At 50.8% G+C, this 19,071-nt stretch overlaps 1 protein-coding gene across 1 annotated transcript; it reads right to left on the bottom strand.

Moving 5' to 3' along the window:
* Positions 1-3,491: 3,491 nt before the first annotated feature.
* CYREN (cell cycle regulator of NHEJ) lies at positions 3,492-12,759 on the bottom strand. Its single transcript, XM_065411349.1, has 4 exons — positions 12,690-12,759; positions 7,172-7,301; positions 4,434-4,500; positions 3,492-3,731 (listed from the first exon to the last, which is right to left on the bottom strand). The coding sequence occupies exons 2-4, from the start codon at positions 7,297-7,299 to the stop codon at positions 3,492-3,494; spliced, it is 435 nt and encodes a 144-aa protein (XP_065267421.1). The 5' UTR covers positions 7,300-7,301; positions 12,690-12,759.
* Positions 12,760-19,071: the final 6,312 nt, after the last annotated feature.

Raw genomic sequence — 19,071 nt, 5'->3', positions numbered from 1 at the left:
CTGTTCGGTGGCCAATTTGATCTTCAAGTAACTTTACAAATCCCTTCTGTGTTCCGACCATGGTAGGAGCACCATCTGTTGTCACATAAAATATTTTTCTGATGTCAACTCCTCATTCTTCAAAATGGCTTATAAAACTTTCCGCTATAACTTCCCCCTTTGTTGTGCCATGCAGGGGTTTTAGGCAACAAAGTTCCTCTTGGATTTCATCGGAAGCACAATATCTTGCAACAATTGCCAAACGTGGAATGTCGTTTATATCCACGCTCTCATCAACTGAAACGCTAACCACTGCTGTGTCTTTTAATGCTGTTGTCTTCTTTTCGTTAATGTTTTCTGCCATTTTGTTTATGCGTCTCTCAACTGTTCTAGCAGAGACAGGAAGTTCTTTTATTCTAGATATGATCGTATCTTTATTTGGCAACTCATTGAACAAAACCTCCGAACTACTGAGAAAAACTTCTTTTATATATTCCCCATCTGTAAACAGCTTTCCATTTTTTGCAATGCACTGTGCAATCTGGTAACTTCCTCCTGTAGCTTGATTTTTACTTACACTTAAATATTTAAAAACACTGCTTTGCTTCTCATATCCTGCTACTGCGTTTTTGATCGATTCAGTCTTGTCTGCTTCATCGAGAAAGGTTTTCTTGTGCTTCGTTTCAAAATGTTATCGAACACTTGATGTGCGACAAACAACACTTTCACAACAGAAAGCACAAACAGCACAGTCCTTCTTTTGAATAAATCCAAATGTGTCTTTCCAAGAAGGCTGAAATGAATGGACATCTAACTTTGCTTTCTTAGGAGCTGACATTTTGTCAAATGTACCCCTCAACTCACAGTGGGGGGAAAAATGGTGACAGAGGGCACGCACAACGTCAAACGCAGTGCGCTGTTCCACATGGCCTGATATAAGCAGCAAACCAGGACTTAAAAATATCCCAGTGGCGCTGGAACAATTGTTAAGGTGGGGGTGCTGAGCTTTGCCCCCTCTTGCCCCTGTCTACATCCCTCACTACCCCAGGCTGGGGCCAGTGGGCCACAGCTGGGGGCGGCTGCAGAGCGCTGGGCTGAGGTCAGGAGCAGAGCCCCGGGCCGGCGGCCGGTATCCCAGGCTGGCAGTGGGCTGAGCGGGGCCAGCAGCTGGTATACCAGACCAGCAGTGGGCTGAGCAGGGCCGGTGGCCCGGACCCCAGGCCAGCAGCAGAGTGCCACTGAAAATCAGCTCGCATGCTGCCTTTGGCATACGTGCCATAAGTTGCTGACCCCTGGAACACATAATGCAGCTCTTCTCTGTTTTACATTTTCTTAATTAGTATTTCTAAGCTGATTTTATATTTTAAATGTACTCTTAAACCTTCATAAAGTAATCATTCCAGATTACTACATATTTAACTCATTGAAACAAAGACATTATTTTCAATGAATCAATCACAGAAGTGGGCAAACTATGGCCTACGGGCCACATCCGGCCCACGGGACCCTCCTGCCTGGTCCCTGAGCGCCTGCCCTGGGAGGCTAGCCCCCGGCCCCTCCCCTGCTGTTGCCCCTCCCCCACAGCCTCAGCTCACTGTGCCGCCAGCACAATGCTCTGGGTGGCGGAGCTGCGAGCTCCTGGGGGCAGTGCAGCTGCAGAGCCCGGTGCACTGTGCTGCGTGGCATGTGGCTGGCTCCAGACGGGCGCCGTGGCTGTAGCGCCGCCAGCCACCGCTTCTCCAGGCAGCACGGTAAGGGGGCAGGGAGAAGGGAGGGTTGGATAGAGTTCAGGGGGGTGGTCAGAGGTCAGGGGTGTGGATAGGGGTGAGGGCAATCAGAGGGTGGGGAACAGGGGGGTTGAATGGGGGCAGGGGTCCCAGGGGGGCAGTCAGGAAGGAGAGGGGGTTGGATGGGGTGGGGGGGCGGTCAGAGGACAGGGAGCTGGGGGGGGTGGATGGGGCAGGGGTCCCGGGGGGGGGCGGGAGGCGGTAATAAGTAATTTCATCTGCTGCGTGCGTAATCTGGTCCCCAGTAAAAGATGTGTTACTATCTTTGATCTTAGCCAGGAGACTGAAAAAGAGGAGGCCAAAACGATGACAGTGGAAAACCTTTTTCCAGCACAGCAGTGTGCATTCAAACCTGCCCGCAAAATATTTCAAATTAGATGCTCATATTTTATATGTTAACATGGCAGAAAATGCAGCTCAGACAGTTGGGAAACAGGTGCTGAGCCATCCCGGTAGCATAGATTTAGTCTCTACAGGTGTGGACCGGAGCTAACTATCACCACCCACTACTTGTTCATGGCAAATGAGATAGTGGCATCACCACAGTATGTAGGTCCCAGTTGTCCACAGGGCAGAAAGTGCCACTGGGCCTCTCCCCGCTGTCTGGTAGGCTCAGGACAAGGACTGACTAGCGTAGAGCTGGAGCACGGTGGTGGAATGTTGTAGAACATGTTCAGCTGGTACTATATCTGGTCTCTGGTTGAGTAACACGCGTGATTCAAAGCCCCCTGTATTCGCACCATTGCAATAATCTTTGTACACAATATGCCTTGTGAGCGATCGTTTGCAAACTAACAACTCACTGCTCACTACTATTCCTGCATGAGGTAGATACACAATGGGTATTAAGAGTTGTGGGTAGATGCAGAAATTATGACTAAAGTGCATTTAAACCAGGCATGGCAGGGGGAGCTTGTGAACAGGTCTGCCCTAGACAATGGATCCAGTTTGCTTCTCTGGCTCGCCTGGTCATCAAGCTGAGACAATGAAGGTCCATTGACAGATCAGGTAAATATCACGCTAACAGGTGGGGGAGGAGACAGCACAGGGTGGCCTATGGTGCAGTCAGAGCACACGGACGCTTGTTTTTAAAAGAGACATTAAATATTTTAATAACCTTTTGAAGTGAATATAATACTGATAAAAGGTGCCCCAGTGACAGCCCTGCAGAACAAACTGTTTACTCACAGATCACGGGTTGCTGCACAGCAAGTCTCCCCCCACCTTCAAGTGCCTGCCCTGCCCTGCCGAGCTCCACCCCAGAGCTGGGAGGGGAGTTCAGTCTCCATGACTTCTGGGCAGAGACTGACAATCAGGAGGCCACTTAGTATCAGCTGGGGAGCTGGCCTGGGGAGGAGGGGACCCGTGGCTCACACGGAAGAGGCTATGAAGGGGGGAGTGTTAGGGGTAGGTGAGAGGCTGTCCCCAAGGCTCAGACACGCTGGGCAAGGGCTGTACTTGAACCAGACATTGGCCATGCAGCTCATGGCAGAGCAAGGGCAAGCTCCTCTCCGACATTCTCTCCTGCTCCCTTCTCCTGGGGCCCCATCCACACCACTGCTCCAGGCTCCCTTTGAATTGGGAGGATATAGGGGGCACCCATACAGCCCCACACTGCCGTATCCCCACCCACTGGAGCCAGCCTCTGGGTCTGCCCCACCCTTCCCCCCCACTATGGCTCCCTAGACATTATTTTTTCTCTGCTTAAAAAAACCCTGCGAGATGTTAGCTAAAAAATATCTCCCGGACGTATTTCAAAGCATCATCCTCGTCGTCCTCCGTGTCTGTCCTGCTAGCACAGCCCAAAGCATCTGGCTGAGCGTGGGGCCCGGGGCCTGGCCTGGGGGTGCTGGCCCCGCCACTGCTTGCTGGACTCCATTGAGGCTCCGTCGGCGTTTGCTGGCCTTCCTGCTCCCCTTCGGTTTCAGATGGAACGTTCCCCTCCATTTCCTTGTATTTACAATTCTGGCACAGAAACAAACCGTACGTGTCCATAAAGCGTTTCGTCCCAAGCGTGTCCCAAGCCAGAGGGAGAAACACCCATCCCCACCGGCACCAGGGCCCCAATCAACGGAAGGCTGATCAACAGCTGCTGCATCCCACCCCACTTAACAGCACACAACACGCCGGCTTAGGCCGTGAAGAACACCGCTCTTCACCACTGAAGCTGCAGGAGAATTTTGGACAGTTACCCAAGCTACAGTTTGGTGAGGACGCTGCAGTTAACACCTGTGCACCTTCAAAGAGAGTGTAATGGGGTCTTTAGTGCTCAGAGGGAAGAGGGGGGTTAAGTGGCTTGCCCAAGGTCATGCAGGAGTGTGTGACAGAGCATGAAATAGCATGCAGACTTCCCAAGTCTTTGCTTCAACCTCCAAGTCACCCATTCCCTCCTCCTGCCTGACCCATTCACTGTTGTTGCTTACATCACAACGCTTCCAGGGGGGCGTGATACAATATTACACACGCTGGACCACGGCATCACTGCAATGGAGGCGGCTGGTTACAAAGGAGAACACTTCCATTTAGCCTCCCTACAGTGGAATTTCCCCAAGGGAAGTGGTGGAAGCCAGCCATTTTAAATTAGCCTGGGCAAAAGCATCAGGATAGGGACATGTTAGGAAACTGCTGAATTGACAGGAAGATGGACCAGCAGGCCTCACTGCTCACCTCAGCCAGGACCCCCAATGCCACATCCACCAGCTCCGCTTCGTTCATACAATAGATAGTCACGGTCCTGAGCAGGCCAAGAGGAGATCAGAAGAGAAAACAAAAGCAGGGATCAGATGGGGAACACTGTCATGGGCAGAAATGTGAATGCTGCCCCGGTGGAAACACAATCAGCATAGGAAACAGCAGAGGAATGTACTCATGGGGGAATTCTGCACCACTGAACAATGCAGAATGTGTGCAGAAATTAATGGTTTTGGCATAGGCGTGCGCACGGGGTGTGCCGGGTGTGCCTGGGCACACCCTAATGCAGGGGTGGGCAAATGGCCCCCCTCTTCAGGCGTGGCAAGCCGCGGGGTCTGCGCTCCCCTGCCGAGCGCAGCAAGCTGTCGGCCCCTCCCCCGCCTTTCTCCTTCCCCATGAGTCCTGCCGCCGCGTGCGCAGCGCTCTGGGGGCCGGGGCTGCACGCTCCCGTGGGGCAGGGTTTGGCTCCACGGGGAGGCAGTTACCTCCCCCCTCTCCTGGAGCCATGCTGCCCCGTGTGCAGTGCTCTGGGGGCCAGGGCTGCGCGCGCTCCCGCGGGGCAGTGTTTGGCTCCGCGGGGAGGCTAGAAGCCTCATCTCATGCCATGGTAAGGAGTCTGGGGCCAGGGGGGTTGGATACGGGGTGGGGGGAGTCAGGGTACAGAGAGCAGGGTGGGTTGGATGGGGGTTGGATCCCGGGCGGGGGGTCTCTGGAGGGGGCAATCAGGGAGCAGGGGGGGTTGGATGGAGCATAGAAGTCCCGGGGTCTGTCAGAGGGCGGGGGGTAGATAGGGGTCAGGGGACAGGGAGCAAGGAGGGGGGAAGGAGGAGGAGGGGGAGGGAACTGGCGGGTTCCTGGCAGCTGCAGTTGCCGGCATGTCCTGAAGGCATGTCCTGAAGGAAGGAGGCAGCATGCAGGAAACTCCATACAAGCCCCTCAGGACCCAGCATCAGGCTGTTTTTCCCTCTGGATCCCTGGGCTCTGTGGGGGAGGGGGTGCGGGTGTCTGGGCTGGGGGCCCCCGCAGCTGGGCTCTGGGGGGAGGGGTTGTGGGTGTCTGGCCCCCCTGCTGGGCTCTGCGGAGAGGGGGCAGAGAAACAGGAACTGGGTTGTTGAAGGGGTTTCAAATATAATTGAAACTGGCATGATTGCATAGTGTTATTTTGACAAATAAAATATGCAGATTTTAAAATATTGTGTGCAGAATTTGTAATTTTTTTTGGCATAGAATTCCCCCAGGAGTAAGGAATGTCTGCACCCGGGGTCATTGTAATGTTTGCCTTTGTTTCTGCAAGTTCCTGTTTTTCAATAGCAGGAAGTCAGAAGCTGGAGCCTGGTTGTCCTCTCACACCACTTTTACACCAGTATAAATCTGATGATTTGGGTGGAGTTATTCCTGATGTACATCAGCTCAGAGCAGAAATCAGAACCCTTCTGGATCATTCCTTTCTGTATATTTTCATAACCATCATAATCCCTTACACTTCTAAACACAACAGTTATCCCTGCAGGATTGCAAAGCACCGTACAGGCTGGGGGAACAGGGCTCCTGTACAAATCCAGCAGCAGGGATCGAGTACCAGGAACGCTGCACAAGAGGGAGGGAAGTGAAGAATAACATAGCTCAGAGAGAAGGTAAATACTCAACAAGGGATTCAACTATGGCTCCAGCTTTTGTGAAGAGTGTAATAGCCAGAACCGGCTGGTGAAAGCCATCCCGCCGTCCCTGGGGAAGATCACCGTCGACTCCACCATCCCCGGGACAGACAGCCGACTGCGACCCAACATTGTCGTGACCGACGCGGAAAAGAAGACGGCCCTCATGGTAGATGTCATGGTGCCATTTGAAAACAGGTCACCAGCCTTCCACGAGGCCCGAGCACGGAAGGTGCTGAAGTACACCCCGCTGGCCGACACCCTGAGAGCCCAGGGTTATGAGGTCCAGATACACGCCCTGGTCGTGGGAGCCCTGGGTGCATGGGACCCCCCACAACGAGCCGGTACTGAGAGCGTGCGGAGTCGGTCGACGCTACGCCCGGCTCATGAGACAGCTCATGGTGTCTGACACCATGAGGTGGTCCAGAGACATCTACACGGAACACATCACGGGACACCGCCAGTACCAGGTTAAGTAATCAAGATCGCCGACCAGGGAAATAACCCACTTCCTTCCCTGACGAACCAAGGGACGCACCCCACCCATGTACTTATTCTCTACACCAATATCGACTTGGACTCTTAATACATTCCATGGGTGGCGTACCCGAGCCCACTTATCCACTGACGCTTTAAAAACTCCCACACCCCAATCTGGATATATGCTGGTTATTTGATATGTATGTACCTCGTGAACCTTGTAACCGATACTCGCAATCCCCCATAACCCAAGCCCGACCCCAGATGTACAGTACCTTCCCTCTTAACTTGTGTAAATTTGATTTTAAACATTAACTTTAATAAAATTTTTAGATCTAGGCAAACAGCTCTGTGTTTTCCGTCTCTGCTGAGAGACGGCAGCTCTGCCCGCACAGCGCTCCCTGCAGCTCTGACACAGGGAAGAACACCCTGACTGAGCCTCCAACTCCACTTTTGTGTGATACCCTCCCTTCTCCTTGGAGGTTTCCTAGCCAAGCGCTGACCAGGCCCAATGGTGCTTTGCACACAGGAGCCAATGCGACTGCAGCCCCAGGTGGCACAGCTGCACAAAGCGCTTACCTTGCCACAGCTGGCTTCTTCGCCCTCTTGGCTCTCACTGCTGACATAGTCTTTCTTGGCTCCACTTCCCTTGCTGCCATCCATGGCGGGAGGACCCTCTTCTTTGCCTTCCACACAGCACTTTCCATCTCTTTGCATTTAAAAAAGGAACGGCCACACAGTCAAGACTCAGCCATTCATACAGTTCAGAATTCACCAATGTGCCTGATTGTCTGGTGCTGTCCTATGCACAATCCCTGCCCCAAATAGAAGCAGTCATTAATCCACGGCTAATGCATCAAGGAATGTGCGTAGGTCCCCGTTAATGTCTTAAAGGGACACTGCCAAAATAAATATATATTTCAAATAGGGCTGTCAATTAATCACAGTTAACTCACGTGATTAACTCAAAAAAAATTAACTGCAATTAAAAGCATTAATTGCGATTAATCACACTGTTAAACAATATAAGACTAATTGAAATTTATTATTTTTTGATGTTTTGCTACATTTTCAAATATATTGATTTCTATTACAACACAGAATACAGTACATGCTCACTTTATATTATTTTTTATTGCAAATATTTGCACTGTAAAAATGATAAACAAAAGAAATAGTATTTTTCAATTCACCTCATACAAGTACTGTAGTGCAATCTCTTTATCGTGAAAGTGTAACTTACAAATGTAGATTTTTTTTTGTCTCATAACTGCACTCAAAAACAAAACAATGTAAAACTTTAGAGCCTACAAGTCCATTCAGTCCTACTTTTTGGTTCAGCCAGTTGCTAAGACAAACAAGTTTGTTTACATTTACAGGAGATGCTGCTGACTGCTTCTTATTTACAATGTCACCTGAAAGTGAGAACAGGCGTTCGCATGGCACTTTTGTAGCCGGTGTTGCAAGGTATTTATGTGCCACATATGCTAAACATTCATATGTCCCTTCATGCTTCGGCCACCATTCCAGAGGACATGCTTCCATGCTGATGATGCTCGTTAAAAAAATAATGCGTTAAATTTGTGACTGAACCCCTTGGGGGAGAATTGTATTTCTCCTGTTCTGTTTTACCTGCATTCTGCCATATATTTCATGTTATAGCAGTCTTGGATGATGACCCAGCACATGTTCATTTTAAGAACACTTTCACAGCAGATTTGACAAAACGCAAAGAAGGTACCAATGTGAGATTTCTAAGGATAGCTAAAGCACTCGACCCAAGGTTTAAGAATATGAAGTGCCCTCTGAAATCTGAGAGGGACGAGGTGTGGAGAATGCTTTCAGAAGTCTTAAAAGAGCAACACTCCGATGAGGAAACTACAGAACCCGAACCACCAAAAAAGAAAATCAACCTTCTGCTGGTGGCATCTAACTCAGATAATGAAAATGATGCATCTGTCCGCTCTGCTTTGGATTGTTATCAAGCAGAACCTGTCATCAGCATGGACGTACGTATTCTGGAATGGTGGTTGAAGCATGAAGGGACATGTGAATCTTTAGCGCATCTGGCATGTAAATATCTTGCGATGCCGGCTACAACAGTGCCATGAGAAGGCCTGTATTCACTTTCAGGTGACATTGTAAACAAGATGTACGCAGCATTATCTCCTGCAAATTGTAACCAAACTTGTTTGTCTGAGTGATTGGCTGAAATAGGACTGAGTGGACTTGTAGGTTCTAAAGTGTTACGTTGTTTTATTTTTGAATAGTTATTTTTCGTAAATAATTCTACATTTGTAAGTTCAACTTTCATTATAAAGCGATTGCACTACAGTACTTGTATTAAGTGAATTGAAATATACTATTTCTTTTTTTTTTTTTTACAGTGCAAATATTTGTCATCAAAAATAAATATAAAGTGAGCACTGTACACTTTGTATTCTGTGTTGTAGTTGAAATCAGTATATTTGAAAATGTAGCAAACATCCAAAAATATTTAAATAAATGATATTCTATTATTAACACTGCAATTAATCGCGATTAATTTTTTTAATTGCTTGACAGCCCTAATTACAAACAAACTTGGGTTTTCTCACCACCTAGGACTGAAAGCATTTTTAGAAGATCTAGTTTATGTTTAGCCATTGCCAGTTACTTATTGCAGTTCCCTCATCTTGACCAGAAGAATTGGTGTTTAACTGCACGAACAGCAACTAATTTCTAGGGCCCTACCAAATTCAGGGTCTATTTTGGTCAATTTCATGGTCATAACATTTTTACAATCGTAAATTTCATGGTTTCAGATATTTAAATCGGAAATTTCACAGTGTAGTAACCACAGGGGACCCGAACCAAACAGAGGTCATGGCGAAGTCGCAAGGCTAATATTGGGGGGGCGGAGGTCACGGTATTGCCACCCTCACTGCTGTGCTGTTGCTAGTGGTGGCACTGCCTTCAGAGCTGGGCTCCCAACCAGCAGCCATGGAGATACCTGCAGCTGGGGGAGGTTTCCGGATATGGAAGCAGCCTTTGCAGGGGAAGAGGAAGCCCCCTCCCTTCCAGCCCAGCCAGGACTAGCATCTGGAGACCAGTGCACAGTAAGTGCCCCCAGCCCTGCCCCTCCCTCATACACTAGCCAGATTTTATGGGTGAGATCAGATTTCACGGTCTGTGACGCATGAATTTGGTAGGGCTCTCCTAATTACTCCTCACCCTTGTCGCTTAATCAGACAGGTGAAGCGACAAGCCCCAGGCCATAAACCTAATCAGGATCAGAAGCTCCTGAATGCAATTCCTGCACTCAGACCACGTTGCCTCCCCTCATCAGATTTTTCCAGTCCCTGGGCACTAATCAATTGTGGCTGTGATTAGGCTCACAACTCTTCCGGGAGAAGATTTAGATCCTCCCCCTGCCCTCAAATGTTTTCATTCAAAATAATTTCATGAAACATTTTTGTTCACATAAGGGCTTGTTAAAGATGGACTGCTTTACAGGTGCACACATTACTACAGGGAGGAAAAAACTAACCCAAACATGGCCTACACTGGATGGGTTAAGAACCTTATGAGAACAAGGGTTTGGATTCACCTGAACCAGTGTTCACCACGTGTTCCTTATACACCCAACAGAGGATGCACCTGTACCTCGAGTAAAAACCCTCCTGCAGCAGGCTGTGCCCCACTGTCTTGGCAAAAACTCCACCAAAGCATGTTTTTAAAAGTCTTGAATTCAACTGAGTACGGAACTGGCTCCTGCTCCCTGCTTTTGTGCCTTGTTTCTGTCTCGCCACTGGGCCCCTGGTTCTGTAAGCAGGCTACCACAGAGCAAGGAACTCGGGTTGTCAGGCCTGGGGATGCTGGACAGAGGAGCGGCAGGCTTAAGGAGATGTTCTGCTTGGACTCTGCTGCTAATGCCTCAGCAGTGGGTGCTACCACCTGGCCCCCAATGATCTCTTCACCCTGGCGGCCTCCTGGGCCTCAGATGGCAGCAGGGATACGGGAAAGGTGCCTAAAAAGCTGGACTCTGGGTAACAGCTTTTGCTTAAAGCCTCGCCTACGCTAGGGAAACTGACACCACTTCCCACTGGTTATAACACGGCTCGACCTCAGACCTGCCCGAGATCAGTTCTAGCCTTGTGGAGCCAGGCAAGGAGTGACCTTCCCATAACGCGGCCAGGATCAGACTGAGCTCTGAAATGTCTCACTGCTGAAAACACACAGCAAAACCCACCAGCATCAGAGAGTGAGACCGGGGGGAAGTGAAAGCTGGCAAATGTGCATCACCAGAAAGGCTGGTTTGCCCCGTCCCTTTTGCCCCCACAGATCTGGTGTGGAAGACAAGCTGCTCCCGGTAGGAGCAAACACACATCTCCGGACTCGTCCAGCCTCCCTCCAACCCGCTTACACCAAGGAAGGGCCTTAGGCCAGCTGCTAGCAAAGGGCTGGGCCCCCGGGAGCGCCTCCAGCTCTCGTGCCTTCTCTAGTGATGCTGAGAGGCTGCCTTGGGAAGCCCAGACGCCATCCACAGGGCCTGCTTGTGCGGCTGCCCGCGTTTCTTCGGAGCTCGCTATGCACACGAGAGCATTACAGGCCCGCAGGTTTTCCAAGCACCGCCCTCCTCCCCAGCTAGAAACCTGAGTTACACTGGGCTCCGCCTCGCCCTCTCCCCATTGGATAGCGACTGAAAAACACTAACACGTCAGAGGGCTGGACGATCGCAACGGCACCACGGGAAATGCGGCTGCAGATTTCCCCTGCCCGCTGCACTCCCCGCGCTCTGGGTGGGGATCCGCGCTGCAGCGCAGGGGCGTAGGTTACTCCTGGGGACTTCGGCCCAGTGCAATAGCGCGGCTGCCCTGCGAGCAGAGCCCGCCCCTCTCACTCCGTGGCGAGCGCTGCGCCCCTGTAGCTAGGGTGCCCCATCCACCCACTGGGCGGGGGCTGTTTGTGTTGCAGTTTTAGGCTGTGCCCTCCCCAAGGCACAGGCTGCTGCCAGAGAGACACTTTCCTGACGTGATTCCACCCTCGCAACCCGCATGGAAACAAAACTGCCTGGGCTGGTTCTCACTGTAATTAAACTAAGAAGTCAAGTATCAGGAGGTAGCCGTGTTAGTCTATATGTACAAAAACAACAAGGAGGAGTCCGGTGACACCTTACAAACAGATGTATTTGGGCATAAGCTTTCGTGGGCTAAAACCCACTTCATCATCTGCATGGAGTGAAAAATACAGTAAGCAGTATAAATGGACACAAATCAGACATCAAGAATTGTAACATTCAAAAACCAGTAGGAGAGCACTTCAGTCTCCCTGGACACTCAATGACAGACTTAAAAGTGGCCATTCTTCAACAAAAAAACCCTTCAAAAAACAGACTTCAACAAGAACCTGCAGAACTGGACACCATCAAATTAGGCCCAAATAAAGACTGGGAGTGGCTGGGTAACTGCAAAAAGTAACTTTCTCTCTGTTGATACTCACACCTTCTTGTCAACTGTTGGGAATGGGCAACATCCACCTTGATTGAATTGACCTCGTTAGCACTACAAAAAGTAACTTTCCCTCTGTTGATATTCACCCCTTCTTGTCAACTGTTGAGAATAGGCCACTTCCACCTTGATTGAATTGGCCTCGTTAGCACTGATCCCCACACACACTAGATAAGGCAACACCCATCTTTTCATGTGCTGTAATATTTATACTGCTTACTGTATTTTTCACTCCACGCATCTGATGAAGTGGGTTTTAGCCCATGAAAGCCTATGCCCAAATAAATTTGTTAGTCTCGAAGGTCTCCTCATTGTTTAAGTAACACTTCTGTCCCTACCCCTTTTCCAGCTAGGAAACAGCAAAAAAAGTGTTCTCCCTCTCCCCCGTCCCTCTCAAGGGAATTCTGTTATCTCCCTATCACAAGATCTGGATCTTTCCGGAAGTCAGCACAGCCCGGAACCGTTTGTTAGTGTGGGTTCCCTCTGCTGGCAGACTGCACAGCAGCAGTGTTAATGGTAAGTCAGTTATGAACTTAGTACTGTAGTGCTTTAAACTCGTGACTACAGGGTGGGGATTTTAGATTATACAGATGCCATAATGACCTTACCTCCTGCCAAGAGTGAAGCAGTTTTTAAAAGGGTCCCACTGTAGCCCGGGACTGCATGACAGGACTCATTTAACCCATTAACATTCACTATCCTAGGAAAAAATAGATGCTTTATGATTTCCACTCTGTGCATTTCACAGAAAAAATGCCTCTTAGACAACTGGGAAATATTTGTGCATTACAGATAAGGCAGCCCCCACCTTGCTTCTCTCTGGGGTAAGAAGTTAGGGTGTAAGTTTGAAAAGACCAGGGCTGTTTTTTGCCTCATTTCGAGCAACTTAACAAGTAATTGTTTTTTCCCCCCTTACTCCTTCTCCACCCCTGCCCCCATCTTGCCTGAGTTCTCTTCTTCTCCTTGCTGCTGTTACCCGAAATTGGGCCAGCTAGGACAAACGGCTGAGCGAGGCAGCCTGGAGCTCCTAGTCATTTCTCTCGCCTGCCGCGGGACCGGCCTTGCCCCCAGTGAACTTCAGCTCCCGGGAGACACTTGTGAAGGCAGGTTCTGTCCCGGTGCATTGTGGAACTTATAGTTTTCCCTTTTGATGTTGCGATGAGCGAGTTAGGCAGTAGGAACTACATTCCCCAGCCTGCATGTGGTCCGCGCCGTCACGGATCTACCCGCCCAAGGCAAAGTGGGATTTGTCGCATTTGTTGGTCGCCTTTCTCGTCAGGTTTGTGACCTCAGTGAATGACAGCTCCCAGGATGCTCTAGGTCGCAGAGTCACCCCCCCACCCCGTTCAAATGTGCATGCTGGGATTTGTAGTCATTCTCTTCGGCTCTGTCTTGCGGATCCGGGCTGTGCGGACTACACTTCCCAGGCCGCCCCGCAGCCGGAGGCGGGGGAGGGAGGTGGTTACAGGGCGGTGCGGTGGGTGCGGCTGGCTCAGTAGTACTAGGCGGTGGCTCAGCAGCAGGAGCAGATTCTAGGCTGTGTCTGGCTGTCTCGGGATGTCGGACGCGGGCGGCGGAGGTCCTGGCGGGGGCGGCGAGGAGGGCGGCCTGGAGGTGCCGGGCTCGGCGGTGCAGAATGTGGCCGATGTCTCGGTGCTGCAGAAGCACCTCCGCAAGCTGGTGCCGCTGCTGGAGGATGGCGGGGAGGTCCCGGCCGCGCTGGAGGCGGCGGGCGCCCTGGAGCAGATGCGCAAGTTCCTCTCCGACCCCCAAGTGCACACGGTGCTGGTGGAGCGCTCCACGCTCAAGGGTCAGAGCCGGGCCGGGCGCCGAGCCGCGGCGGCAGGTTGAGCGGGGGTCCGAGGAGGAGGGAGGGGTTGGGGGAAGAGGAGGAGATGGGGTGGGGGGGTCGGGAGGGGTTGGGCGCAGCCTCCCTCCGCTGCAGACTGTAGTTGCCAAGATGGTGGCCGCTTTGCGCTGACTGTTCTTCCCCCGCTCCCTGTGACATCGCTCCTATTACCCTCCACCCCCTGTCCCGATTTTTCACACTTGCTGTCTGGTCATCCTACATGCCTGTGACCTCCCCCCATATACACACATACACAGAGTGAGGGGAGGGTCTGTGATCCCCCTGGCGGGCCGGGCCAGTTTGTTTACCTGCCGTGTCCGCAGGTTTGGCCAATCGCAGCTCCAGGCAAATGGGGGGCTGCAGGACGAGGGATGTGCTGGCCGCGGCTTCTCGCAGCCCCCATTGGCCTGGAGCGGCAAACCACGGCCAGTGGAAGCCGCAATCGGCCGAACCTATGGACGTGGCAAGTAAACAAACCGGCCTGGCCCGCCAGGGGGCTTACCCTGGTGGGCCACATGCCGAAGGTTACCGATCCCTGGGATAGGGGAAACGGGGGCCCAGCATGTGGATCCCCTTGGCAGCAGCTGGGGCTCCCCTGTTAAGCAGGCCCATCAAACCCTCACCCTGACAAGCCCCACCTCCCCTGCATCTGTACCACCCCGATGAGCCCCCCCAGACACCCTCCCCACTGAGCCCCAACCACCTACACCTAGACCCCCACCCAAATGAACCCTCTAGATAAATCTCTATAGTAAGCATCTTCACATAACTTTCATATGACTTTGTATTATGCCTCTCTATATAACCTTGTATTAAGCCTATCCATATATAACCTCTAACTTTCATATGACTTTATATTTCATATGACTCTTCATAATACCCTGTATTAAGCTATTTTCATACAACTTTGTATCAAGTCCTTTGATATAGGAACTTTGTATTAGATCCCTATGTAGAAAAACTTATAGAAAACTTTGTGTTAAGCCTTGGTATAATGTTATAGCCCCTAAGGATAGTTAAAGTAGAAGAAAAATGTCTTTTTGCTAGGAGTAGAATAAGATTCCCCCTCCCCACACTCCCTTAATCAATTGGCATGTTGAATGAATGAGGTGTGAATGAGCAAGGCATGGAAGGCAAGCACCTCCAGACAGCTGAGCTCCAACCACTTTCACTTGGTCCCCCTTGCAGACTCCCATTGTCCCTGCACCTGGCACTTCCCTGTGCATCCAGATCCCCCACTGAGCTGCCCCCGACAGAACCCTCTTACCCCCCCCACACATAACCCTCTTACCCCCATCTGGATCCCCCCCACACTAAGTCCCTCTGCACTTGGATCCTGCTGCCAGGCTGAGCCTCCCTGCCCCCATCTGGTGTGCCTGGCGCAAAAGGGGCAGTGCCCCAGGGTGTTTCTGTGACAGGCATGGCCCTTGTGCTGTGTCAGGTTCAGTCTCACTGCCAAATCCCTGTTCCAGGGGGGCGGGGGAGGCTGCAGGGTATTCTCCCACCTCCATGCAGCCAGTGGCCTGTGCTCCCCACTGCCGTGGTGGAGCTTCCACATTTATTATAAAATAAAAAAAAATCAGAATTTTAAAATATTATGTACAGAATTTGATGCAGAATTCCCTCAGGAATATGGGGCACTGTACAGCTGTGATGGTGGGACTGTGAAGGGGGTGCTGGACAGTAGGGGATCTGTGGGTGGGGGAGCTGGGCAGGGGGTATGGTATGCAGGGTGCTGTGTAGTTGTGGTGGGAGGTCAGCAGGAGGGGTCTCTAGGCAGGGGGTGCTGGGCATAGGGATCTGTGGGGGAAGTCTCTGGGTGAGGGGGCGCTGGCATAAGGGCAGGGCACTGGGCAGGGGGGCAGTGTGGAAGGGGCGCGCTGGCAGCGCAGGGCTGGGTGGGCCAGTGTGCATCTAGCAGTTTGGGGTTTGTAAACGGTGCCCTTGTGCTGGGCTGAGTGGGGCCACTCCTGCCGCGCTGCGTCTCATTGCCCCCAACCAGCCCCTCACTTTGCGGACCACCCCCCATCACATGTCCTATTTCCCCAATGGGGGCCCACAAATATGTTTGGCGCCGGGCCCACAAAAAGTTAATCCGGCCCTGCAGCTAGTAAGCTTAGGGAGGACTAATGACCCACCAGAGTTTGGCAGAAGGTAAGTGTCCCACAGCACAGCGATGGACGGTGCGATGAAGGTAAGTCTTCCCAAGGCACGATGGAATGCAATGCGGCGAACCACTGGCCAGGCAGTCCGGGCAAAGGGCCTTCACGGGAGGTACAAGCTTGTGAGTGCACTCCCGAGCACATGGCCCCTTCCCCTTTTAAGGACCTGCTCCTCATGGCCTGCGACTAGAGATGACTTGGCTGCGCCTGGTTGTTCACACTCCACCTCGGATAGTGTCCATGCATTGGGTGTGTGAGCGCTGCCTAATCAGAGTGCCAGACACCATGTCTACCTGGGAGCTCTTCTGATCTTCCAGCTGCTCAAGCAGCTCATTCATCCCACAAGCATTTCAGGAGGAAAGGGAAGGGGGAAAGCCACTTCACAGGTATTCAGGGAGGGAGAGGAGAGGTGTAACCAGGGCCAGCTCCAGGCAACAGTGCAGCAAGCAGGTGCTTGGGGCGGCCAACGGTAAGGGGCGGCACGTCCGGCTCTTCGGCGGTAATTCGGCGGCGGGTCCTTCAGTCCCTCTCGGAGGAAAGGACCTGACGCCGAAGTCCCGCCGATCGTGGCACTTTTTTTTTTTTTTTTTTTTTTCCCCCGCTGCTTGGGGTGGCAAAAATGCTGGAGCTGGCCCTGGGTGTAACAGACCTCTTGAACATACAGGTTATACAGAGCATACAGATCACTGCTGCTCCTACAACAGCTGCCCTTTAAGGGAGCACGTTGATCACAGTTCAGATCCCGACCAACACACACAGCAATGGACTTTGATTGTTCTCCTTCATCTCTCTAGTGACTGACAAAATCTGTGTTCTGGTTCAGTTATCTTCACACAGCTGCACTGGATGAGTGGATTTTATACTATGTTTTACTTGTGCACTATTCCCCCACTCCCAGAGGCTGGGCTGAAACATGTTGCCTAGAGATCTGCAAGGCTATGTAAGGGAAACAACAGTGGTCAGCAGATTAACAAAGGGAGGAAGTGAAAGCTGGAGAACCTGGCTTCTATATAATACTACAACACTGTTCATTAGTCAGGACCCCAACTTCCATCTCCGGGATACATGTCTCTGTGCACCCCAGAGTAGGGCCTGTCCCCTGCTGACCTGCCACTTCCTGGCAGTCAGCAGCTGGGAAGGCCTCCCCATTACAAGGTGGATTATCCGCCCCGCCCAGGGAGATGATCACAGGGCAGGAGCTGGCTCTATCCACCCCCTCCCTCAGGGACCTGCCCTGGGGCTACAGAAACTGGCCTCAACCATCCCTGCCCCCAACAGCCCATTTTCCACTGCTACACAGTAATTAAAGAGACACTCTCCTATTTCCCCAGCAGCATATGTGACTTCACCCTCCCCTCTGAGGCTTTCATCACAAGATTCCTTCTTGCTACTAACAAACCCTGGGACAGATTCTGCCACATCAAAAAATATGTATTAAATATAAAAAGTAGGATTTAAGTGGTTCCAAGTAATAACAGACAGAACAAAGTAAGTCACCAAGCAAAATAAAACAAAACACGCAAGTCTAAGCCTAATACAATAAGAAACTGAATACAGGTAAATCTCACTCTTAGAGATGTTCCAATAAGCTTCTTTCACAGACTAGCCTCCTTCGTAGTCTGGGCCCAATCCTTTCCCCTGGTACAGTTCTTGTTAGTTCCAGCTCAGGTGGTAACTAGGGGATTTCTCATGACTGGCAGCCCCCTTTGTTCTGTTCCACCCCCTTTTATAGCTTTAACACAAGGTGGGAATCCTTTGTGTCTCTGGGTTCCCACCCCTCCTTCTAAATGGAAAAGCACCAGGTTGAAGATGGATTCCAGTATCATGTGACATGTTTATATGTTCTGTGAGCCCCCATCCATTCTTCCAGGACTGGCCCACATGTATGCAGTGGAGGCTTGCAGGTAAACAGAGCCATCTACTGTCAATTGTCCTAGTCAATAGGAGCCATCAAGATTCTAAACCACCATTAATGGCTCACACTTTGCATAATTACAGTAGGATCTCAGAGTTATGCTACATCTTCCTAGTTTCAGATACAAGAATTATACATTCATACAAACAGGATGAACAGACTCAGTAGATTATAAGCTTTAAGAGACCTTTTGCATAAAGCGTATTCCAGTTATATCATAATTACACTCATAAACATATTTCCATAAAACGTTATGGAGTGCAATGTCACACCCTCCTCCTGAACTTACTGCCGGAGTCTTGGATACTGTCCATGGCGGAAGCAGTACATGTAAAATCCCTGTTTGTCGCTGGTTACACACCCTCCAAGTACCTTTAAACCATATGATGTCATTCATAGATGTTCTAGCAAAGTTCCAGGTTTCTTTGGTCCCTGGGTGCCTGAAAACATGTTGGGGTGCAGTATTGCTAACAGAATGCAGATTGCAATATCTGTTAAAGTGTAGATGTCTTGGTGTTTAGCCACCAATGTCATAGGCAGTGTACCTCAGTTTTCCCTTCCACACAGCAGTGTAGGCCTGTTATGCTTTTGCTGCTGTGCCAAGCCTCCAGCCTGTTTACAGGTATAAGCTGAAAAGCAGCATGCTTATGGGTCTGTCTTGTCACCATCCCTAGCATGTACAAAAGTTTTCCCCAAAAATTAGGTATGTCACTCGTCTTCAAAGCATTTACCATTAGTATTAACTCCTTTGTCTTGACCCAGCGGTGGAGTAGCCAAAGACACAAAATTAACAGCCAATTTATGATGGACAGACAGACTTAGTTCACACTGCCTCGCTTGCCCAGTGGCCACTGTATTTCCCAATCCCTTAGTGTACCATGGTAGGTTCTCAGACACAGATTCTCCTGCCTCTGCAGAAGACTCTTAATTCAGGTATATGTTTGGGGTCCTGGCAAGGAACGTGTACACTGCCCACGGCCCCGCCCTCTGGAATCTCTTTATGTTGGACCCCACCCGCTTGTGAAGTTTCCCCAATGCAGTTTTTCTTCCTTCTGGCTTGAAGG

This window comes from Emys orbicularis, chromosome 1 (genome assembly GCF_028017835.1).
Source record: "Emys orbicularis isolate rEmyOrb1 chromosome 1, rEmyOrb1.hap1, whole genome shotgun sequence".
NCBI lineage: Eukaryota > Metazoa > Chordata > Testudines > Emydidae > Emys > Emys orbicularis.
The sequence above is the reverse complement of the archived record's forward strand: the minus strand, read 5'-3'. Positions and strand labels throughout refer to the sequence as shown.

Coding starts and splice junctions, on each gene's coding strand:
- CYREN (XM_065411349.1), bottom strand. CDS start 7,299: ATGGAAAGTGCTGTGTGGAAGGCAAAGAAGAGGGTCCTCCCGCCATGG. Junction 4,501..7,171: donor AAGAAGCCAGCTGTGGCAAG/GTAAGCGCTTTG, acceptor TGGCCTGCTCAG/GACCGTGACTATCTATTGTA. Junction 3,732..4,433: donor CATTGGGGGTCCTGGCTGAG/GTGAGCAGTGAG, acceptor TTTCTGTGCCAG/AATTGTAAATACAAGGAAAT.